Source organism: Hydractinia symbiolongicarpus, chromosome 15 (assembly GCF_029227915.1).
Source record: "Hydractinia symbiolongicarpus strain clone_291-10 chromosome 15, HSymV2.1, whole genome shotgun sequence".
Taxonomy (NCBI): Eukaryota; Metazoa; Cnidaria; class Hydrozoa; order Anthoathecata; family Hydractiniidae; genus Hydractinia; species Hydractinia symbiolongicarpus.
This window is the reverse complement of record NC_079889.1, coordinates 9,071,227-9,097,449: the sequence shown is the minus strand read 5'-3', so window position 1 is coordinate 9,097,449 and position 26,223 is coordinate 9,071,227. Positions and strand designations below refer to the sequence as shown.

At 33.8% G+C, this 26,223-nt stretch overlaps 2 protein-coding genes across 2 annotated transcripts; one reads left to right on the top strand and one right to left on the bottom strand.

The window, feature by feature from the left end:
• Positions 1-853: 853 nt before the first annotated feature.
• Positions 854-2,516, top strand: LOC130628704 (acidic leucine-rich nuclear phosphoprotein 32 family member B-like). Its single transcript, XM_057441687.1, has 6 exons — positions 854-872; positions 1,308-1,453; positions 1,576-1,630; positions 1,769-1,945; positions 2,029-2,142; positions 2,228-2,516. The coding sequence occupies exons 1-6, from the start codon at positions 854-856 to the stop codon at positions 2,413-2,415; spliced, it is 699 nt and encodes a 232-aa protein (XP_057297670.1). The 3' UTR covers positions 2,416-2,516.
• Positions 2,517-21,472: 18,956 nt separating this feature from the next.
• Positions 21,473-25,129, bottom strand: LOC130628883 (skeletal aspartic acid-rich protein 2-like). The gene is made up of 4 exons (XM_057441924.1): positions 24,481-25,129; positions 24,115-24,350; positions 23,347-23,551; positions 21,473-21,970 (listed from the first exon to the last, which is right to left on the bottom strand). The coding sequence occupies exons 1-4, from the start codon at positions 24,697-24,699 to the stop codon at positions 21,728-21,730; spliced, it is 903 nt and encodes a 300-aa protein (XP_057297907.1). The 5' UTR covers positions 24,700-25,129; the 3' UTR covers positions 21,473-21,727.
• Positions 25,130-26,223: the final 1,094 nt, after the last annotated feature.

Below are 26,223 nucleotides of genomic sequence, written 5' to 3'. Positions count from 1 at the left end.
ATAATCTTAACGAAATCCGGTTGATGATCAACTTGGTACTAGACCATCCATACTTTAAGAGGTGTGTGTGTGGGTGTGTGACCCATAAAATATGCTTTATTAAAAAGAAAGGACAATGTTCTCAATAAATGTGACTTTAGTTTGTAAGTCAGCAAGAAACAATTTGTGTAACCACTGTAAAAAAAAAATGTTGACAGGTTTATGTTAGGTGTATATGAGCATTGTCATTTCATTATGTATTTCCTTGCCGCACGTAGTGTAGTGGGTTCGTCTATTTGTTAAAATATTACTCCTAAAATCAAAACCAGCACTAATGTCCCGAACGTAGAAAAAATATGTAAATGGTGTTTTTTGAACCCTTATAACAGAGCAAGGAATAAGTGCTTTATTCATTACTCTGCATTTAAATATTTCTTTCGAGATGTGTCAGTAAATGTTATGGCAAACATCTCTAAATACACAGATGTTCTCTCTTATCTAACTAAGTGAAGGAAGGTCTACTAATTATTTTTGACGCCAATGAGCCTGATATAGGCATGTTAATAATTGTAATCGATAACTACTATAACATGTCAATATGTGAGTATGTTTGACCATTAAAATTGGACCAAAATTGGATAGAAAGTTTTGAGTAATGGTTAATTTACGGTCAATTAAACTGACATATTCGCGAATAATTCACTGTAGCATGATACTATGTATTGTACTGCCTGTTTTGCTTGAAATTGTGTTTCTGGCAAATGCTCATTACAGTTAAAGTTTTCCCTTTCTTAAATAGAGTTCACTTGACTTTGTACTTTAAAAACTGCTATCGTGTTATTTAACAGGGATATACTGATTGTACCCATCTATCATGATAGGTTCTAGTTGCGGTAAATTATTAGCAATAGAGAATATCTGCAAGGATAAATCAAGCTTACATTTACTCTCATTTGGCGTTTCATTTAATACTACTTCCTACTATGGATATATGAAGTTAAAATAAAAATGACCCGACATCAGATGAAGCAAAAAGTCCTGATAAAGCGATTTGTTTCACCACCATTTTTGCAATGAATACCAATAATGAAAAACATCACATAGTCTGCGGTTGAGCAATTTATCAAAATTAAGCCTACAGATAACTAATAGCTACATCATTTCAACTTAAAGACATTGGCACAAATATTTCAATAGTTTTCTCTAAAAATAAACCAGGAGGTGTATTATCGTTTTGCTTGAATAAATTTGATAAAAAGTATACCCCCTGTTTTAATAATTGTAGTTAAAAAATAGATTACATCTGTAACTACTTTTGATTTCGATAGAGCAGTATATAAAGGGTGACATATTTTGTATTTATCAGTCAAAAAGCAGATACTACACTGGTAACATCAGAGTAGTAGACAAGGTATGTAGCACTTTGTGCATTGGGCGATTTCAAGCAAATGTAGCGTTCTTTAGTAAAAGCAGGGTTGGTGAGATTTTGTTGTTGAATTCTAACATCAAACTGGCTTGGATAATTGGCTTCGCCTTCTTATCACATTAAGGAAACCCTTTCACTTGTCAGTTTTAACACTTTTTTTCCTCTTTTAGATGAAGTTGATTCACTTAGTGCTGCTTTTTGGTTTCGTCGCCGTTCTCTTCGCAGGTTAGATATTATTGTTCGACCTTGTGGCTTTCTGCGTGAACTTTGGTTTACCCAGAACAGGACGCAAAGTTTTTTAGCCATGCCTTACTCTTAGTTAAGAAGAAATAATGCAAAGTAATTATCACCATTCCATTCTAGAACAAAAAACAACAGTTCAAGAGGAAGATTCTAGCGATGATGCATTCGATTTAGAAGACCCCTCAGAAAACAAAAACAAGGATGATGCAACAAATGAAGATAAAATCCCTGCTGAAGAGGACGAAGAAGAAGAAGATGAGATAGAAGAAGAAGGTGCTGATCCTGGAGAAAATAATGGTATGTACATGTTTTGTCGGTTATTTGTTAGGTTCTGATTGCGTAAATGTAATTTGATTTTTATCACACTATGTGTTGTCCAGACGAAGGCGAAATAGAAGAAGACGAATCAGACCCAGCTGAAAATGATGACGATAGTGTTGATATAAGTGACAGCGCTGTTGAAAACAACGATGCTGTGGAAAAAGGAAAATCTGGTACGTGTTAATATTTTTTCATGTTACTTTTTATATTTGCTCTTTAAATTTAATTTCAATTTAACGCAAACTTCTGTAATTTTAGATCCAGCTGCTTGGTTCGGACGCCGACGCAGGAGATCTGCTCGTCGAAGAAGACGATATTACCGTCGACGTATTGTCTATCGAAGAAGATATTACCGTCGACGTATTGTCTATCGAAGAAGATATTACCGCCGACGCACTGTTTTTCGTCGACGAAGAACCTTTTTCCGTCGACGCCATTTCGGTTAAGATAAAAAGAGAACAATGATACTGGGAATTATTTTTGTAACAATAAGAAACAAGAAATTTTTGTAACTCATCTTTGCGGGAAAAACGTTTAGTTTTTAACATGTTATCATGATTTTACTTTAACTGTATTAACTGAGCAGTGAAGACAGTGTTTCAAACGATAACGATTCGGGGCGTATTTAAAGTGAAATTCTTCGTCCATCAAACATGGTGGACGACATTTTTTATCTCCCCCTCCCTTATTTAATCTTGGAATGTGCCCCGGCAGCTGTGCAAATGGAAAATTTTTTATTATAAAAAGCAAAACGTTTCAGACAGACACTACTTGTTGACTGACTGTGAAACAAGTGTATTGCTTCATAAAGTGGCTACTCGAAAAACAACGCTTTTGTTACTACAACACCTGCAAGCAGTCATTAAAATTATTAAAGCATTTTGCTGAACACACATAAGCTCATTTGTCACTGTGTTTGTATTGATTGTATCATAATGCGTACATCACAGTGCGATCAAACAAAGCGCATATGGAACGTTGTTTAGCCAGCCCACACTGTCAAATACTGGAGGCCATTATGTAGCAAAATTTATCTTTGTGTGCAGGAAATTGGTGATAGCAAAAAATTGTTTTTGTTTGAATCCTTGGGTATCATAGTTGAAAAAAATGCATTGTGTCAAATGCTTTAAAAATAGGTGTGACCTTTATATAACTTTTTCAGTCAGTAAAAAATATAAATTGGAGTTTTCTTGTGGAGAGTGAAGAATATAAAAAGATTTGTGTTTGTAAACGAACAAAATAAAGCCTGCAAACAGGTTAGAGTAAGTATATGTCTCGGTGGATATTTTGCTTAGGTCTCATTTGCAAACGAAGCTATAGAAAGAGATATTTTAAATGTTTTCACATATTTGACATGTCCAAAAAATTGATCGTTATAGTCCAGGAGCTCATAACAGAACTTTAGGTTCCATTTTCTACAAAAGGTTTGACCCTCCAAATAGGTTGGTAGTATCACGGACAATAAAATCACATAGTCAGTTGACCCAATTTGGGGGTGTTTAGGTCCCAGGCCCCTAGAATTATCCTAATTCAAGAGTCTTTTTTGGTCCCATAATTCTCAAAGCTTAAAAGTTGGTAATGTGTGTCATTATATGAGAGAATCTGAAAAATTATAAAGCTTACCGAAAAATTGGGTCTTAAGACTGGGTCAGACCCCCCTCAAAGACCATACTTAGGACCTTAATTCGTCCCCATAAGCTGCAAACTCCAAATTTTGCACAAACATTCTCTAGCATAGTGGAATGTCATTGGTCATAAAGCTGACCAAACATTTTGGTCTCTTGGCCTAATCAGACCGCGTCTCGCCCCATATCTCCATTTTAAACAGCGTTTGAGGGTGAAAAAAAACCAATATCTGCAAAGTCCAAGCTCAATATTTGTGTTCTATACTAACTATGTAATACATAAATGGTCGAGCTTATCAAAAATGCGGTCCTATCAGCAGGTCAGACAAAGATCTGAACAGGGACTCAAATTAGACCTAATAATGTACAAACTTAAAATTGTGTAAGACTATTCCATTGTTCACACGAATATGATCGAAACCTGGCTGTAAGATTACTTTATTTGGAGAAACTTTCGCGAGAGAAACTTTCGCCAATTTCGCGTTTTTTAACCTATTTCGCGAAACTTTATTTCGCAAAACTTTCAAAAATGGCCATTCGCGAAAGTTTATTCAATACAAACTTTCTAAATTGTCGATTCGCGAAAGTTTATCAACTAAAATTTAAAAACAATTTGCTGGTTTTAAAAGTTATTTCTTGACTCGCTCTCACTTGGCACAACTGGCGCTGTGAACGAGATTGGAATAAACTTAGAAATAAACAAAAGCGACGATGTTTCAAATGTATGTATTTCTTATAACCGAGTTACTGGCGAAGAAGACGATGACGACGATGCGTGGAAGCCAGAAGAAGACGAGCCTAAAAGTGTGATTGATCTGTTTTGTGATTTTGACGATGAAGCCAATTTGTAAATAGAAGTTTTTACTTACCATTAGAAAGAAAATTAAAGATGAAAGTGTGCAAGATGTATTTAAACAGCTGGGAATAAATCTTGATGTCACAGATGATGCTTTTGCAACGTTGGAAAAATTTGTATGCAGCATGTATAGAAAAAGGAATATCTCATCTGTAGATAAAGCTAGGTTGGTAATGATTTTGGAAAAGTATAAATCAAAAAGAGAAAATGAAGCAATTTCCTGTGCTTAAAAGTTTGATGGAAGTTCTCTACCACCTTGTTTACGAGTGTTGCACAAGGTATGTTGCATAGATGGATGTCATCAATAACGTCCAACCTCTAAATCACCTTCTTGAAAACATGGGTTGGCTGCTGAATGATGAAAGCTATATCATTAAGTCGTACGAAGGTGAAATGTCTCCAAAAGCGGTCGATATCACCGGTAATGAAAATCGTAATGGATTCTCCAGAGAAATAAAGGGTAAAATTTTGGATATCAAGTTTTAAAATCTAGTCATTTAGTTTCTTCATTATTACTCACAGGCAATGCTTTATTTCTACTACTACTACTGCCGCCGCTACTGCAAATATTAAAAGTATTTCATTCTCCTTAAGATTTTGAAGGGTTTTATGAACTGTCAAGTGTTGACGATTCAGACAATGATGACGAAACTAGCGACGAAGGTGTGTAATGATAATTTAAGGTTAGAATTTTTTTGGTGTGATATGACGATTACAGAATAGGATTCAATGCCATATATTCTAGAATTAAGTAACTTTTGAAAGTTTTTTTAAAGTTGTATTTTAGTTTTTAAACTAGATCTTTTGACTGAATGACATTTCTCATCTTTAGATGTTGATGTAGAACAACACCAATCATGCTGCTATAACCTATTGTGCATATTTATATTTTATTAGATGCTATCAGAACATTTCTTTTTTTATTTGATATCGCTAACTTTTGTCTAACCTGATCAAGAGACCATAATTTTTGGTTTGATTTTTGTCTGACCTGCTGATAGGACCGCATTTTTTGGTAAGCTTGACCCTTTATGTATTACATAGTTAGTATAGAATACAAATATTGAGCTTAGGCTTTGTAGACACTGGTTTTTTTTCACACTCAAACGCTGTTTAAAATGGGGATATGGGGCAAGACGCGGTCTGATTAGTCCAAGAGACCCAAATTTTTGGTCAGCTTTATGACCAATGACATTCCACTATGTTAGAGAATGTTTGTGCAAAATTTGGAGCTTGTAGTTTATCGGGACAATTTAAAGTCTTAAATATGGTTTTTAAAGGGGGGTCTGACCCAGTCTTAAGAGCCAATTTTCTGGTAAGCTTTATCATTTTTCAGATTCTCTCATATAATGATACACATTACCAACTTTTAAGCTTTGAGAATTATGGGACCAAATAAGAGTCTTGAATTAGGGTAATTTTAGGGTCCTGGGACCTAAACGCCTCCAAATTGGGTCAGCTGACCATGTGATTTTTATTGTCCGTGATACTACCAACCTATTTGGAGGGTCAAACCTTTTGTAGAAAATGGGACCTAAAGTTCTGTTATGAGCTCCTGGACTAATACTGCCTTGTGGTACTTCAAAGAAGAATGACTTGGGCGTTGATTTTATATCATCAATTTGGACGTACTGTGTGCGTTCAGTAGGGTAACTGTGAATGATACGAAGAAATTCGTTGGATAGATTAAAAAATCGTTGGACTTTTTAATAATTTAAGAAGTTTTGGATAATTGACGGTATCAGAAGCACTGGAATAGCCCGCTGCTTTTGCCAAAGTGATTTCACCTTTATGCATTGCTCGCTTTAACTATGTCATCTTTAAATTTTAATAATAATGTAGTACATAAATGTCCCTTGCGGAAACCTGATTGTGTGGTTTCATATAAAGCTTTTTCTTAAATAAACTTCGTCAATTGAGTCAATAAATCCCGTTCGTAAATTTTGATAACGTCGGTAAGATGGGAATTTTACGAAAGTCCGAAGGTTTCAAAGGATAATCTACTTTAAGAATAGGATGTACGCTTGCAGTTTTCCAAGCTTCGGAGTATAGTTCTTGTTTTACGCACGTGTTGATTATGTGGATCATTTGTGAAGCAATATGGTCTGCTGGTGCTTTTATGATTTTTTTTGGTATACTGGGCCGGTGGACAGTCATTACGTAATAATTTAGTTTGTTTAATAATACTTCATAATAGGTAAATTTTTGTGGACAAAAGTTTGATTGTTCATCATTTTCGTTTAATTCTAGATCGAAGTTTTCACCTTGAAGACCTATTAGCTGTGTGGTAGTTGTAACAAAGTGGTCATTGAAACGTTCGCTTTTATTTCTTTTTTCATTAATATTTTCCCCGTTGACAAGAACCAATTATCAGAGCTCGAGCCTTCAAAGGTTCTCTCTGTACAGTTACAGCTGACCTTTTATCCATGGCGCTGGTGGACATGTTAGCTTTGTTCTTTTTAGGGGTGCATGATGGGTAATGCTTTAGGTCTTTAGCTTTTCATTGTCGTTACTAAAACAGTATATGACTCTAAAAGGTAGTTCACAGTCATCGTTACAGAACTCTGATAGGTCCAAGAGTTTCTCTTTTCACAACCATTTATAACGATATTTAAAATTTCTTACGTTTCAAATTTGTTAACTTTAAACCTCAATATCTCTTCAACCGTCCGTAAAAGTTCATAATCCTGTACATTTTCTTGATCAGCATTTCAAGCTCTACACAACAGAGCCAACAGCTAAATAATTTAAAAAAAAGTGATTTGTGTGCATTGGGTTGTCTTTAGAGACGTCACCAAATTTTCATAACCTTATATCTCCCTAATCGTTGGTTGAAAGTACAGGATCCTATGCATTATCTTGATCAACTGATTTTTTTTTAGTTTTTATTGTTTTTTAGGCTAAGTGGATTTTTTCACGGGCCTAAAATAATAGATTTACTTACCATATGTAATATGAAAATATATTTGTTTGACTATAACTACTAATTAGGGAGAGAAGGTAGATAATGTTTAATAGCCGCATCAATGAATTGTTTCTGGACTTAAAATATCTTTTTTTCCAGCAATTAAAAAAAAAACGATACACAAAACAGTCATTCATTTTGCTTTTTGTTTATTCTGTCTAGCTTTAATTTCGTCCAATATTTTTACGCATGAAATTCTTAATCAACTAATAAACTAATTGGTTGTTGTTTAATTATGTTATTGAAAATTTCATTAACCATAGCTCTTTCACAAGCACAATAATGAGAAAATTTTCATCGAGTAAAGAGCTTTCTATATTTCCTCCGAAGATAATTTTTACACGAGGTCGACAATAGCACGTAAATTAACGCGTCTGATGCCAAACCAATGGAGTACATTGCGTTGATTGTTACTGTCAAAGAAAACGAGTGATTTATGATGCTTAAATATGCTAGAAATGCCACTAGATCTGGAATAGCGATGAAGAAAACAAAAGTAAGTATTAACAAAGACGGCAGCAACAAGTGGAAGCTTCTGGGTTTTTTTCTCTGTGTTGAAGTTCGCGAATTATTAGTGCTATTTGGTGCAGATACTTTTTCTGCTCCACTCGCAATGGAAATCGAAATACTAGCTTGAATCTTTCTTTTCTGTCGTATCTTTCTGATGATGTAAATATAGGTAAGGAGTGCTATAATGATATAAAGAAAATTTGCAAGTGGATAGACGTATTCATAGGCTACATCTACAAGGTTGGCACATCCATTTGTTTGGTCGGCTCGTATATATACGAGAAATGAGAAAAACATAGTCGCGCTTATCAACCAAACTAAAATCATGGAAACCTTTGTTTTTTTGGCCGACCAGTAAAACTGATAACGAAGGTTTAGATAAACTTCAGCTAGACGGTCCAGCGTCAAAATATACATGATAGGATAATAAGTAAATGCTGACGATAAAAAACCAATTGTAAAAAGTTGATAAGCGAAGTGTCCCCCTCCATACAGCTCGTAAAAGCCAATTGCCAGTGCGCCAGTAATGGATAACGATATTTCTGATACACTAAGATTGATCATGAATATCGTCTGACTTCCACTAACATTGGAACTTTTTGTTAAAAGCAGCACAATTCCAATGCAATGTAATGTCAACGGTATAATATATGTTATCAGCGAAATAATCCAAAGTTTCATCTTGATAATTGATTTGCCAAATGATTAAATTGACAATCACCACAGTAATTACTGCAAATTATTTTTACCGTGTTCCCTTACAGATAATTTTATACGCAATTCAAAGCATTGCAGAAATACTAACCGATGATTTTTCCTTAATTTTATTTACGACCAATCAATACAATATGCCAAGGATCAAAACAGATGGATGTTTTACAATGTGTTCAAAAATGTTAATTTATTTATTTGAATCTGTTTACCATTTAAAAAAATACTTTGTCGCCTGAAAAAATAAAATAAATAAAATATAGTTAACTAAAAAAGAACGGAAAAAATGAAATTATATTACTATCTTGTATAAAAACAAGCTTTTCTATCTACACTGCAATAATGAGTAATTATTCTATCGCGATAGTTAATTTTTGGATCCCCCCCCTTAACGCCTGTTGAGATGAGCAAGGTATGTTGCATCAATTAATTTTATTAAAAAATGTATCTGAATTTAAGAAGTCTGAAAAGAAGAGGAAAGAACAGTCTCGCAGTGACGTCATTTAACTACACAAATCAATCATGGCATTCCTTTAAAATATCTATGCGCACTTTCTCCACTCTCCTTCAATTGCTCCAATACATTTTTTAACAGTGCATTTATTCTGTGAAAATATATATTTTAATTTTACATCTGCTCTTTTTGTCAGGTGGAATTTAACTGGTGATAAAATTCCAACCTTTCACATTTATTTGCCAAACATTAATTCGCTAATCAATAATAAACTTTTTCTGGATGTGTTTGATGCTTTCACACATTTCTTGTGATTATGCTGAGAGAAACATGAAGCTTGTCGTGAAATATCAAAATATTAAAATTATGGAACGAAAATGTGTGATCTTAACTGTTAAATTTGCACACATTTTTTGTTTGGATTCAAAAAAACATGTATACATATGTGAAGCAGAATTTTGCATAATGCTAACATTGAACATCATAAATAAGCAGTTTTTTTTTAATTCTAAATTTTAACCCATTCCATTACAACAATACTAGGCATATTAAATAACACGAAACAATGTAAAATATATTTCAATTTTTTGTACACGTTATGAAAAACTTGCATTGAAAATTTTCAAGTGAAAAAGCAAAAAAAATGTAACGTGATTATGTATTTTCGTTTCATCTAAGAATACAGGCAAAAATACCTTGCTTCATTATTCATCAATTGCTTTATTATTTCCTAGAGCGAACATGTCAACCTTATGTTTATTTGGAACGAAACCGCAGAGCACGTTTATTGGCACTTGTCTAATCATTTTTAAAACTTGTAAGCGTTCCATTTTTATTTTTATTTTTCAACTTTAATTTCTGTTCAGGGCTTAAAGCTTTCTAACAAGTTGTGAGAGTAGAAAATAATTTGTGGGAGTAGAGAGAAAAGAGTTTGAACCCTAATGAAGACATGAAGATTGCATCAATCAATTGTTGGCATTTATGTAGGAGGGTTAAAATAAAGAATGTTAAAGTTAATATTCACTTATATATTATATGTAATTCTGAGATTTTTCCAGATTTTTTTTTTTCTGATATTTTTTAAAAGATCAAATGAATTAATGGAACCTCGTAGTCAATTTGTCAAAGCTAATAAATTATAATAAGAAATGAAAATCCAAAACGAGTAACTATTTATATAATAAATTTCAGTAAGCTATTTAACGTTGATCCTTAAATATCCTGAAATTTCATTGCAAATAAGCTGTATTTTTAAACAATGGCTAAATTACATTAAAAAAATTGTTGAATAAGTATAAAGTACACATTTAAATACATCATTCTAAATTTCTACATGCGTTTTCTGTGATGCAAATTGATGAAAATTCATTCTACGTGTGAAATAATAATTTTCAAACAAGTTCATTTAAGTGTTTTTTAAGAAAAACAGAATTCTTAAAATTGAAAATGTTATTTGGTCAAATCCATTATTTTCCTTACAAATTTTTATCGTCCTCCCCTAAAATTTCTAAATTCTGGAACTCAGAAAGTATACACGACTATTTTTTTATGCTAATTCATTTAGGTTGGTTTAAAACCACGCCACAACAACTGTCAAGTCAATATTCCCCTTGTACTTAAGTTATTGCATCCCTGATTCACGAAATGGACCCGAACACGCTTAATCATGACCACTGCAGTCTACAGATGTCCACTGCTTGATATATGTCTGCGGAAAATGATTTCATAGAAAATGCAATAAAAAACTAAAATGCTGCAAAGACATTTATTCTTGCAGTGTTTTTTTATTCGACGTGCGATGCCGTGTGTAGGCTAGTATACATAATTATTTTATCACACTGAGCAATTAAACCAGAAATAATCGGGAGCATGCGTAACCTCTTTGTACTGGGATAATGAAGAAAAACAGTGAAAAGTGTAATAACTTTGGTAAACAGGCAGAGTTTGACTTAAAATTTATTAGTACTAAACTTACTAAAGACATTTTAACCTGTCTGGCTGTTTACTAATGATAAAAACACTTAAAAAACTTTAAAATATAGCTAAAAAGTATTTCTACGTCCAGGGACGACTTGAGGTAGGCAGGTAATCATTATCAAAAATATTATTATCATAGCACGTATTTCATTTTGAACTAAGAAAAATAATTCTCGCCTGATAAGAGTCGACGGTCAAACTAACTAAACAAACACCTCCTGTACTCGTTTAGTTTTAGCCATAATGAACGAAAATACAGAAACTGAAGAAATGCCAGCTTTTTTCGCAGTTGTCAGATGCTACGGTCAACGGTTGTAATAATAAGTAACTTCTCTATTTTACTGGAATTGGGGCTATAGAAGTTGGATGTACCTTCAAACAAGACAGAGGAACCGTGCTTGAGACGTGAAACACGCGCAACTAAGGGCTAATCTAAATAAAAGTAAAACAGTCGATAAAATGTGCACACAATGATAAAGTTCTACTATAAAAAAATGAAATTGTAATGTAAAGGCACTCAAAGACCCCTTTATTCTAGAGACCCAGGCGCACCGATTATGAGATATGGAACCTGCTAACATAACCGTAACACTCAGCAAAATTGTCCAGCCTCTGCAAAGCACTCAGAAGAAGAGACCACAAGAAAACTTTAATAGCGAAGGAAAAAACGGAGCTCAATTGCGAAGATTTAAAAACTTAATTTGTGACTTCTTAGTGTTTTCTTTCTTATCGGAAAAACTGGTTCATCTGGAGCCAAAGATTGAGGGTAGCTGATCTTTTTGACACCTGAGAAATGTTCATTATTGTGAACTGAGTCTTCGAAGTCGTCACAAAACGTATGCCATCTGGCTGGATCTGTTACGAAATTTTTATTTTTATTTCATAGCATCGTTCCCGAAATAACACTGGGTACCTTTGTCGTTGTGATTAATTGTTTTGTTTTTAATAAAACGTTCAAGTTTCCTAAAAGACGCGCAATCACCTGTTTTAAGTTTGCTATTTATTGTAAAAACTAAAAGATATACTGATATACTAAAAGATAAAATGAAAAGTTTTTCGAAAACTGTTTAAATATTTTGCTGAAATATCCAGCTCATCCCAATTTCTTTCCGTCTACAAAGCCGCCATTGCAATTCATTGCAATTAATTGCACCATACACACGAACATAAACACCCGGCAAAATCGATCACGTGGTTGCTGGATACATGTCATCACAGGAAACATAATCGGCATAAACATAAAAGTAATCATTACGAAGCAAATAAAGAAGAAACCTTTACCAACTCGCAGTTTGATGATAAAGAAGAAGCAATGTACACCAACTACAATAGGAGAGAAAGAAGTGCTCCTGGATATAAATTTTGGGAACTTTTATCAATTTTTACGCAACAACAGCTACTCATTATTCTTCCTATCACTACTAACACACACACACACACACAAATTTTCGAAGTTTTTCTGGTGGTATCTTCTCTAAACTCAAAGTGAACAACTTTCTTAAGGGCATGTGAGATACACTTTTCTTCTTTTTGTACGCAGATTTCCATACACGGCTAATGGACGGTTCTTTCAAGAAGTATAGAAAAATGCTGAATTAGTTTTGAAGTCTTTAATTTCATTCTGAAAATTTGTTGGACCGTATGATTACAAGATTAAGAATTACTCTCCATAAACCTTATTGGCTTTAATTTACGGATTAAATTCTGGCTTTAGATAAAGTAGCTCCAGTGTGAGTAAGAAAAATTTTTCACGTTAAATATAAATATAGCAAAAATACTTACATTTTGCGAAAGCTAGCATCGATTTGGGCTTGGGATACTTTGTGATAACAACAATACCAGAATACTATACTTATAAAAACTTAAATATTTAATTTTAGAGGTCTTGGTTTGCTTAACGGTAAGCTTTGATCGAACTGAAAGTTACGGATTTTTAGGAAGAGACTTTCTATCCTTCTTTCCAATCATGATATCTAGCAAATAAACAATGCATAGGAGTAAAGAAGCTTATAATATTGTTGGATTTTTTCTCTTATCTTGATTGATAATCTACACGAAGTATATGGTATTTTTACTAATTTTCAATTCTACAGTGTAGAAAGCTTTACAGTCCAGCCTAGCTGTATGGGACGCACTATATAGCGGACACCTTGTTAGCGGACACTTTTATCTGGAATGGGCCAAATCAAGGTCAAAGTCTCATAGAAAACTTGTGCATACTTTATAGCATATACTTATAGTTATGGCGGGGAACAAATTTGCGTAACCGTTTGAACATTTCCTTTGAGATTCACCTCTCCATGGCAGACAAATCATGGTATATGAAACTATTGAGCCAGATTCCATATCTCCGGGAATTGCAGTCCTAAAGTATCAGCGTCACATTTATGAGCATCTCAAAGTTATGGAAGCGCAGTTGCACGAGTTATATACATTGAAGCCATTTGATTTTGACTGTCAACGTCTGTGTTCATTTTACTATGCTTAAAAATATATGCGGAGAACTTGCCTGTTCAGATTGTGCTAGTGAAGTTAGTATTTGTGATAATTGATTAAAGCGACAAGGTTTTGAAAAAAAGTTCTAAAAATTGATTTTTCTAATGATATTATATTGCACGCGTATTTCAATTCATGGTTCATGACAAAAAGAGGACATGCTTTACTACACGTAGTAGTAACATCTACACATGTAAATACATTAAAGTCAAATCAAGACATTCCTTTGTATATAAATGTGGAAAAGTTAAAAAGACATACTTGAGTATGAAACTTAGAATCTCGAATCAGATAAATCAGATAAATCATCAGGCGCAATGGAGTCCCTAGGTTCTATTGATTTATATATATTATCGTTCGATTATTATAACATTGGAAATCTGTATGCAATGAAAAAAGTAGTGTTTTAGATGATTTTGCGACATGTCTGTTGTAAGTACTGTCTGATGGTGATAGAAGATAGAAAACTTCAACCAATATGCAAGGACCGAATGTCTGATGATCTATTAGAGGAATGCATGCATGAAAAAACGCTAAATGCTAGCAAGGCGCTCAACAGCATTATTTGTTCTCGTGTATCAAAAGTCACTTTTGCCGACTGCAAAAGCAATGAAGTAGACAAACACTCTACTGCCATTATTTGCAATGATAAAAAATGGATGGCTGCAAGTTTTAGGTCATTTAGATTTAAAAGAAGGAATTTTAGAACTTATGGCAGAAAAGGACGATTTGTGCATTGTTGGTTTAAATAGGAAATCAACTTACGAAGATGAAAAGCGAAGAAAGAGGTGAAGAGCCAAGAAAAAAGGTTACACAGATGATATGTAAGAAAAAGAGCTAGGGTGGATTCTTATCAAGCTGGTGCATATTAACCCTATTCGGTCCAATCCTCCCCCCCCCCCAACGGTTTTTTTAATAACTTGTTAATGCTACGTTGCATGGCTATGAAACTTACTGAATTTCAATATTTATCTATTAGACACCTGCATGCCAAATGTTTAGGTGCCATACCGTTCAGAGGCTTTGATATTGGCTATTACACAAAACTACCCCTAAAAATTTCTATGAAATCCTTATAATGGGGAAAATATAATAACTCTCGTTAGGATTATGGTTAGAACTTGAAACTTACAACACAACTTAGTTTCATTAAGAATAATCATTTTGCAAATTTTGGACACGTTATTAATCCGAATTCCTGATTTTTTCGGAATTTACCCGAAAATCGGAAAAAACTGTATTTCCGTGCAATTTTTTGCAGTTTTTAATGTGATCTGTGTAAAAACCAGAAAATATGTTAAATAAATTTTATTTAACTTCCAGAAACTTTAAACAGAATGTAAAAATTCGCTCTAAAACTAAAGGAATTGAATTTTAAGCAGATAGTGCCATTTTGGACAATTTTCAAGCTTTTGATGACGTCACAGAAAATGTGCTGACGCAAGCAAAAATATATTGCTGCCATTTTGTTCTTTTTGTAACGTACTATAAGTGTGCTAAGTTTGATTCAATTTGGACCAAGTTATTAAGAGGGGGTGTCTGGATAGTGTTTTTTATATAACCTCCTTTGTCTGTACCGGTGTAGCAGAAAATAAGTACTCCCTTAAAAAAAGTACTCCCGGAGTACTTATTTCCCGGAAATAAATACTCCCGGAGTACTTTTCTCCTGGGAAAAAAGTACTCCCTCTAGGAAATAAGTACTCCCCCGATTAAAGCTACGGAGTACTTTTTTCCTAGGAAAAAAGCACTCCCAGAAGAAGACTCTCCATTGCATGTGTATGAAAAAATTCGAATGTTTATGTTATTCAAGCTTCTTAATTTTAATCAACATGTCGACGAATAAGCATGTGAAATTGCAAGATATTGAGAATTATATTAGAAATGGGCAGTACCCTGCTCATATAAAAAAAAAGGAGACAAAAGTAACTTTAGGAAATCGAGTAAAAACTTTTCAATTGTTGATGGTCATCTGACGTTTAAAGGGACCAGAAGAGTTATTTTTGAAAATCAAAGAAAGAACGCCATCATTCACGACATACACGAGGGCATCAATGAAACTGTCGAGTCAGTGGCAATGAGTGGTCATAGAGGACGCGACTCGACCTACCAAAAAGTATCCGAGAGATTTTATTGGCATGGTATGGTCGATGATGTTAAAAACTATATTCGAACTTGTCAAAAATGCCAAAAACAAGGGAAAATAGTCAAGAAGATCTCACCTGAACTTCAAAGTATCCATGTCGATTCAAATGTTATGCAACAAGTTGGGGTGGATATATGCAATCTACCCGAAATGAATGGCTACAAACACTTGATTGTATTGATTGACTATTTTTCAAAATGGTCAGAAGCCAAACCTGTTCAAGACAAAACTGCCCCAACTGTAGCAAGATTTTTGTACGAAATGATCTGTCGTCATGGCTGTTTTAAGACACAAATTAACGACCAAGGGAGACAATTTGTGAACCAAGTATCTGATGCCTTGCTTAAACTGACAGGGACAGACCAATGGGTGACCTCAGCTTACCACCCTCAGGCCAATGGATTGTGCGAACGGCAGAATCGGACTATTAAAGATACGTTAATTAAAGTCTTGGAAGAAAATCCATTCTTTTTGCACACCGCGCAAGTATTCACTTTTCGACAAAATTTTCGCCTTTCTTTTTACTGTATAATCGACACCCTACTTTACCCATTGACGTAAAGTACGACTTGATCAAGGAACCTGCAGAACTTGGCAAATGTGATGATCCTTTCGACATTGAGTCATTCAAAGATATCCTAAATTCGAGCTTGAAGCTACGAGAAGTATCACACTGTATTGCAGGGGAAAACATCGAAAAGGCCCAGAAGAAGCAACAAAGAGATTACAATAGACGCCACAGTCAGCCTGAATCAACCATACCCATTGGCTCACAAGTACTCCTTCAAGATCTGAAACGACAAGATCGAAAGGGTGGGAAATTCAAATTCAAATGGGTTGGTCCATACACTCTAACATCGATATCAAAAAGAGGCTTATGTGAACTCAGTAATGCAAAAGGGGTTACATTGAAAAAAAAGTATAATGTTTCCCTCGTAAAACCTTTTTATGCAAGTGAACCGCAAGAGTTTAAAGATACCAGTAAACCGCAAGAGTCTGGAGACGAAGGTCAACCGCAAGAGTCTGGAGACGAAGGTGAACCGCAAGAGTCTGGAGACGAGGGTGAACCGCACGAAGGTGGACCGCAAGAGTTTGGAGACGAAGGTAAACCGCAAGAGTCTGGAGACGAAGGTAAATCGTTCGGAGGTGAACCAGAAGCTGAAACAACCCACACCAATCTCAGTTCACGTAAAAAACAGAAAAATTATTTTGATCTTCTTCCCACTGATATCGTCGTCTTGATTTTAGAATATTCAATTAAACATGATTTTGGTGCTTTCAAATCCATTGCAAATACTTGTTCCAGATTTCGAACAATCATCCAACCAAGAAGAAGTAGCCTCTTGCCATCCGTCTACCTGAATTTCTACAGTGATTTTCTGGAAAAGCTACCATTCTATGGAAACAAAGTGAAAGTGAGTGTAATCAAACTTTCTCGACATTTTGGTTCAGGAAGTGGCACGATCGATGATGTCTGTAAAGCAATCTCACACAAAAATTGGAAATCGGCTTGGTTGATTCTTGAGAAGCAAAAGCACAGCTGGTTTCTAATTGATCGTGTCTTTTGGAGATAATCGTTTCCCAAAACAAGCCAGTTACCCGAAACCGAATCAAACGAGTGGCTAAGTAACCGTCTCTATATCTTGAAACAAAAAGATAAGGATATCTTGATCTCTAAAGATAGTTGGTTGAACGACAACCTAATGGATGCGGCTCAAAAGCTGATTTGTCAAGAAATCGGAACCCCTCTGACGTTCCAGACAGTCCTGAATTCCCAAAAGAAAGATGTTGAGCCATATGAAGCCGTTAACCAAGAGCACATCCAACTACTTCATGATGGTCGCAATCACTGGATCCTCAGTTTTTGCTCTAATGGTCGCGTTCAAGTTTGCGACAGCTTGAATCAATTTCTAACGCGCTCCTCGAAAAAATCAATCAAATCCTTATACAAAAATTACTTCACTGGAAAAGAGATTATTTCTTTCGTTGAAGTACAAAAGCAACCTGATGCCTATAATTGTGGCCTTTTCGCGATAGCGTTTGCAGCTGAACTTCTGGACGGAAAGTCACCCTCTGACGCTGTATTTGTTGTTGATAGAATGCGAGCACATTTGATATCATGTCTGGAAGAACAAAAACTGAGACCCTTCCCTAAGGTGTCCGAAATTTGATTTACTTTTGAATGACATTAGTTTTATCTTTGATAATTTTTTATATTTGTTGATTATTTTTCTTGATTGAATTTTTTCTTTTCTTCATTACCTTTTAAAATTTTATAGTTTTATAGTGCTATAGCTAGAGAGACTTTTATTTGGTTTTGGTTTATTGCAAGTCTTTGAGAACAGGAACTACACATTTTCGAATTGATTAACAAAACAAAAAATAATTTCTATTTCGTTTTTCTATTTTAAACGATAAGGCTAATCATATATAAATTACGGTACGTTTCATTCGCTAGATTTGTTGTATTATTTTATATGTTTTTTACTTACCTTAACTTACCATTTTTTGATTGAAATGAAGGCTAAAACGCCAAAATTTACTTACGCTTTTAGATACCGAAAAACACCCCTTTTTGAGCTAAAGAGCAACAATTGAAAAAGAGTAAGATTTGATTGTAAATTTCCCTTTTTTATCTGACTTTAGTTTTGATTTTTTTTCGCAACTTGTTTGATTTTTACACTGCGAAATTTTAACAATTATTATGCATTAAAGTAGTTTTTATTTCGTTTTTCTTTTATTCTTTATCTTTATTATGTTGAGTTTTTGTGATGTCGGATAACACTAATCATTCTTCACAGAAAACATTTTTCTCTTTTTTCATTCTTTCATTTCCCATAATGATTTTGCCATCAATTAAATACTTTCGTCACAAACAAGTTTATGGCAAAAAAAAAAACAAGACGACTGAAAAGTCGAAAATTTCGCTAGAAATTAATAATGACGGCTTATATTCGATCAAAAGTTATCGCAAATTGTTCTCCCAGTATCAAAAATTCCCCAAATCGTGACGTCATCAAAAAAATTTCGAATTTTTTTTACATCACGTGTTACCTTTCATAACAAAGATCCTTTGTGCAAAATTTCATGCGAATCGGTTCATCCAATCAAAAGTTATCGCGAATTGTTCTCCCAGTACCAAAAATTCCCCAAATCGTGACGTCATCAAAAAAATTTCGAAATATTTTTACATCACGTGATAGCTTTCATAACAATTCATAATTATTGTCAAAACTATACTTCAAGGCTCAGTTTACCCTGGTACTTTCACATATGATGGCAGCCTTCATAGGGGAGGGGGGGTCTAAAAGTCTGACAAAATCTGACTTAAGAGGGGGAATCCATTTTCGCGGTCAAAAAATAAAATCAGAAAAATTGCATTTTGCGTGAGCTAATTTTCCTGGTTTTGACCTATTGGGGACGAGTTTCTTTTATTTTCCTAGGGGTTTGTGAAGAATTTTCAAGAACTTTTCGAAATAATATACTTCGCTGGTTCAAATCTTGGCAAAGAAAACCCGCAAATAAGCGAAAATTAATTCCCTCAATTTCTATTTCATGTCTTAAGCGTGCTTATTTCCTAGGAAATTTATACTCCCGGAAGTACTTATTTATTTAGGGGAGTACTTAATTTCCGCGACACCGGCCATTGAAACTCAATGCTAAGATTGGAGAGAGGAATCTCACAAGAAAAGCATCGCGGATGTCTCAAACTTAGAAGGTGTTACACCACGATAAAGTGGAAGAGCAAGAACACATAAAAATAACAATGATAGTAACATGTGCCCCAAATATGATGGTAATGTTAAATGAGTTAATTGTTAAAGTTGAGACGTTAAAACAATAAAACTGGAAAAGTTAAGGTAAACAAACATTAATCATAAATAAATTTAATTATTTCACATATAATCATTAGCGATATAATGCTTGAATTTATAGCACATCGTAGGAGCTTTTTTTAAAAATTTAATTTAATTTAATCTGTACGAAATGATTTTTTACAAGTGAAAAAGAGATTAAGGATGAAACCGCTTATGTTTTTATCATAAAATTAAGAATTTGTCGTAAATCAATCAATCGTTGATGCCTTTTGTTAAAATTAAGAATTTGTCGTAAATCAATCAATCGTTGATGCCTTTTGTTAAAATTAAGAATTTGTCGTAAATCAATCAATCGTTGATGCCTTTTGTTAAAATTAAGAATTTGTCGTAAATCAATCAATTGTTGATGCCTTTTGTTAAAATTAAAAATTTGTCGTAAATCAATCAATCGTTGATGCCTTTTGTTAAAATTAAGAATTTGTCGTAAATCAATCAATCGTTGATGCCTTTTGTTAAAATTAAGAATTTGTCGTAAATCAATCAATCGTTGATGCCTTTTGTTAAAATTAAGAATTTGTCGTAAATCAATCAATCGTTGATGCCTTTTGTTGGCATTATTTACGTTAAGTTTAAAATTCAAATGAAAGATATGCTAGTGAGCAATTCATTCACACAAAAACACCCCTCTCACCCTACTCCAGCTACTGGACACTACATTTTTTTCTTCAACAAACCTAAAGGGGGATTTTCACGAAGCGAATTGAACGGCGAATTCGACGGCGAATTATATCTGAGCATGCACAGTTTTGTTTATTTTGATTTTGCATCGAAATATTCGCTTCGCTGAAAAGTAGAAACAGTTCCTACTTTTTCGCGGCTAAAGGTTTCGCTGCTAGTTTTTGACCAATCAGAACGCGGTTAGCTAATGTAAACAATGACTTTGGCGCCTAATTTATTTTGTCGTAAAAATTAAAAAGTAAATTCGCCATCAAATTCGCCGTGGAATTCGCTGTTCAATTCGCTTCGTGAAAATCCCACTTAAGGTGAGGTACTAATACAACAATAACCGATTCCCCCAGGCTGTACCGCGAAATATCGCCCGAAGTGTAAGTGCCGACCGAGCTTGCGAGGCCGGTGCGATGACTTAGTAATCGGTTATTATTGTATTTGTTAACCGTCTAAGTTAGATAAAAATAAAAAATAAGAATTTAGTTTGGTGTCCTTATAATAATATCATTCACTAGCACTATTTTTGTTAACACTCGAGGTCAAAATTCGAAACAGTCCTGTCTAAAAACAAACATTCTAGCTATTTAGAATTCTAAAGTCCCTATAGAATAAAACTTTGTAAACAAAACATTACGATGTTGGACAGGTACAGAATAATGTGTAAAGTTGAATGCGCAGCTAAAATATAGTTACAACGAATATTGAAGTAATTTTTTTAACTAGCAAGCTAGCCAAGAAAAACATGGGCTTCAACGAGTTTTATATTGACTTGGTAACCACAAAGCTAAAGGAACGAATCTGAAAATGAGAGGAGACGTATTTGTAATGATTTCGTCGTCCTGTATTTACTATTTTTGATAAAACTGGATATCAGATCATCGATTTTTATAGACAATATAGCTAGTTAACTAGCCATGTTGAAGAAGCATCCAGACGGAATGTTGCTGAATCTGGTTATTTTAACTGTTAAACTTGACATTGTTTTGTTTCTATCCTATGAAAATGTTTTCATCCATAAATGTATTGTAGGAGTTAGATATATAATCATTTCCAATGCTTCTTAAATATTTTTTTTCGTGCTTGTTTACATTTTAAGCTACCATTTCTTTTGACAACGGGCAATACAGCAAAAAATCCGCCCGTCTTCAAAAGCGCTTAGCCAATCAGAACGCCTAAAAGCCCTTATTGCCCGCTTAAAAAATACTGACGGTTAGCAAAACTACAGGTTGTTAATTATAAAGTGCTGTATTGAAAAATCAATCCAAGAATTGTATAATTACATCCTACAGAAGGAAAAAGGCGTGCTTAATTTAATAATTTGCCGAAAAAACTTACCATAAGGAAAGAAATTTTGCGGGAAAAATATTTGCGAATTTTGCGAATTATTCTTCAGAATATCAAAAAACTTTCTTTAAGGTTAATTATAACTTGCGTTGGTATGACAATTTCAACCATTTAACATACCACTCGTTTCTTACAACATTTTAATGTTACAGACAAACATTATAGCAACTCCAAAGAAGATAGCGTATGCTGACCCAGTTATTGACAAGGCTGAGCTTACAGGTATCTTCTCAGAATACGCAAGCTGGATGATGGGATCATAACTAACGGATGTTAAAAATTTTCTAAACCTAACCACGAAGTAGGTTTTTGAATTTCTTTGAACGAATTTTGGATATCCATCAGGCATATTCATCCAACCACCAAATTTATACTAAAGAAAAAGGAAAACAGCGTGAGAATATGTCAAACACCAGATCTCCCAGATCAACCCACCTATACCAAAGAGTTAAACAGTAAACATAGTTTACTGTTTAACTCTTTGGTATAGGTGGGGAGGTGGAAAAGCACAAAATACCCGCAGTAAATTCAAAATTTAAATCTTCTGAATTACGTGCTACATTGTTAGCTAATATTTTTAGGATTAGCAGATGGAGTGGAATTTTATGGAGAGGTCCATAAAAATTTTATTCCATCTGTTAACGTCGTTACGACCTAATTAGACATTGCTCAAAACCACCATATTAAACTGTTTAAAATGGAAAATGCTATAAATTCTGATCTAATGATTTTACAAAGTATTTATGTTTTTAATTTGCCTTTCGAATGCTGATCTAAAATGTAGTAGTTATCGCGAAAAAAAAAACAAAAAAATGAAAAAAATATGACGATGTATTTCGAGAACAAGTGCGATAACTTGTTTATCATATAAACCGAGCATAAATCACTGTAATTTGATGTACTAGTAATATACTCATGTTAATTCAATACAAATTAGTGGAAGTGAAGTTAAATAATCGAATTAAACACCTAAACTTCTTCAACGCGCTATAACCTCACTAACATAAAGTCACAGTTAAACTTAAAAACTCTACGGTGGAGAGCGCACTTTTTTATGTTGAAAGAAAAGGATAGTTGAACAGTGAATATTTATGATTGATTGTTAATTTGTTTCGTAAAAATAATTTTTATCTTTTATGAGGGGAAAATTACCAACAAGTTCTCGTTTCTCAAGAAAACAATAATTTCACTCAGCGAGTTTACCTAATTCGGAAAAAAATATCAGCTTTCTGCACGCTCAGTCAGTCAGAGAAAAAATATCAGTAGAATTGAAAAATTAGTACAAATTGCACTCGTTTCCCAGTAGTAAACAAAAATATAGCATATATTTTGTGCCAATCACAGTGCGAGAAAAACTCCAACCATATGGTTGGTAAGTGAAGTATATCCTATTTTACCAGTACTTATTACTTCTTTGGGCCAATAGTTGGAAGATGCGTTATAAACCGTTTGTATCACTAACAGACAATCAAAATCTTTTCCAGAAAATTCCCGAGTATGATTGTGATAAAGAATGGTATTTTAAAATTGCTGCTGACGGCACAAAAAATGCTGAGGTCAGCAAGAAAATAGTTATGCTAATATTTTTCTTTGGTCTAATAGTACAACAGTTCCAATGTCAAAAGATTAGACAGCAGACAATTTATGTAAAAAGTCCATATTAAAAAATATCAGTTTCTGCACAATGCGACACTAAGTTGTAATATAATTATAGAACGTATCAAAATGTTATAAATATTTTAAACCTACCAATGGTGATAATGTAATAAATCCATCTCCCATTTGATAAGTTATCGGGTTTTTCCCGATACTATTCCCTTTCTTTCCTGTCTGTATGTTGGCTTTCATAGCTTTATCATCTGCTTTCATTCCCTTTACTTCAATGGAAAAGTCTAAATAATTTCCATTCGTTCCATTACAAGTCTGTTGTCCAGTACCACAGAAAAGCCAGTTGCTAGAAAAAAAAAGCGACTAGGTGTGATGAGTTAAGCTTTTGGTTGTTTTCAGTAAAATGGAAGCAATCTACATCTCTGTATTAATACCCGCATTTTGTCTGTGTGCAGAAAAAAGTCGTGCTATGGACACACGAAATTCAATATATAAAAGACGGGCGAACTCGTGAATTTGTCCACGGGCTACTGACTATCTATATTATAATACTTCCTGTCTATTTATTTACGAACTGGGGGGTTATGTAATCGAAATTATAATTGCAATATAATTATAGTAATAACCCCCCTTCTAAATAAATTTCATTATTTCATGTTAACCCTATTCGGTCCGGGGTTTTTCGAACATACTATGACCGGGGGGATGGGGCGAATTCCGCCCCCCCTCAATAACTTTTCATAGGATTGTTCAAATTGAATCAAACTTAGTTTCACCGTGCTGGGCACTTAGTTGCTCACAATTGAGAAAGTACGAAATTAAAATATGAATTAAAAAGCGTTAACTATGGCACGAAAGACAAGCTGTTGGGGGACCTTAGCAGACGAATAAAAGAAAAAAATCACTTACTTTATATTCACATTAAACTTTGCTGAACCTTCCTTCACTTCGTATTCTTCACCAGAATCAACCGTGATGGTTTTATTTTCCATAAATACATACATATCAAAGGAAACTTTGGTATTTTGAAGAAAAGTTGTGGTAAATTTCAATATTTTAGCACTTGCGTTATATACCATACCATTTGAGGGTGGAGAAAAGGTGAAGACTTGCTTTGAAAATTCGTTAAAGATATGCTGGCTAACCTACAATAAAGGATAATATACATGTGTGCATAAAAAAAACATGTTTATCTCCCCAGCTTAACAATACTTCATACAGCAATGATGCATCACCACATGTGAAATATGAAAGTAATGAAAGTGTATTACTTACTACTGTCGTGTCAGCAGCATTTTCGTATTCCTCCAAGCTATCTGGACTCACTTGTAAAATTCTTTTACCTGTAGAAACCTGTTTCAGGTTGATTTTACCAGATTGACCAAGGACTTCAATTTCAAAATCTCCAGTTGTTATTGACTTATTTTCTCCAGCAGCTTCGTTTTGTCCAAACAACAAAGCAGTGAGCAGTAAAACTAACACATCTCCTTTCATCTTGGTCGATTTCGCTTCTTTGCCAGATAATGTGTTTTTAGTTGAACTAAATGTTTTTGCTTAATGATCTTTTTAATACCTAAAACTTTTGCTTAGAATTGATATTTATTTTTTGAACTTATAAAACAATAACAAAACTGTTATTTATAACTTTAAGCTAAAAGGTGAAGCTTTTCTTCTGCGTGTTTTATCTTTACGTTCAGCTTCTCGAAATTATATTACCAGACTGTCCTTCTAATTGCATTATTTTCTCGTTTATTTTTTACTCAACAACTAGAAGTATAGCATAAAGTCTCTCTTTTATTGTGACAATAGATCATTATGAAGCATAATACATTTTTATAGATTTATCTGGATCTCTGAATTGGTTAAAAAAAACTTAATAAGCTTAATTACATCAGAATTTAATTGTTGTTTCTGTTGTTATTGTTGTTGTTGTTGTTTTTACGTTGGTGTAGTTGCCGAAGTGTTCTTAAACTTTACGAAAACTTGAGATTTATATAATGCTTTTTATCTAATTGAATTTCCGCGTCCGAAGGCGTTGGAAATTCTTTAAAACCGTCGTTTTTTTCTTTCGGACCATTTTTTGAGAAAAAATCGACCCTGGGATTTCACGTTCCTCTGAGAGGAGGATAGATAACTGATTAACTAACTAACTAACCCTGTCCCAAATGGTCAATTGCAACGTCACAGATTTAAACTTCGTACCCAAGCTCCCTAAGTACTGAAAAATCATCTAAATGACGTTTCAGGCAAAAATTGGTATTTGTTTTTGACAAAATTTGGCACAGTTAACAAAAAAAGAATGCTGAACATAATGGTGACATCATAATTTTGATTTTTGTCACCTAAATGTCATTTTAGGCCAAAATTGGTCAAATAATTAAAACTACTTTATTTTCAACAAAATTTGACACAGTTAACGTATGCTGAACATGATGGTGACATCAAAATTTTGATTTCTTGTTACCTAAATGTCATTTTAGGCCAAAATTGGTCCAAAAATTAAAAATACTTTATTTTTGACAAAATTTGGCACAGTTAACAAAAAAAGTATGCTGAACATGATGATGACATCCAAATTTTGGTTTTTGCCTCCTTAAATGTCATTTTAGGCCAAAATTGATCCAAAAATTAAAACTACTTTATTTTCAACAAAATTTGGCACAGTAAACAAATAAAGTATGCTGAACATAGTGGTGAGATCAACATTTTGACTTTTTGCCACCTTAAATGTCATTTTAGGCCAAAATTGGTCCAAAAATTAAAACTACTTTATTTTTAACAAAAATTGGCAAAGTTAACAAAAAAAGTATGCTGAACATAATGATGACATCAAAATTTTGATTTTTGTCACCTAAATTCCATTTTACGCCAAAATTGGTCCAAAAATTAAAACCACTTCATTTTCGGCCAAATTTGACACAGTTAACAAATAAAGTATGCTGAAAATGATGATGATAGAAAAATGTGATTTTTTGTCACCTAAATGTCATTTCAGGCCAAAATTTGTCCAAAAGTTAA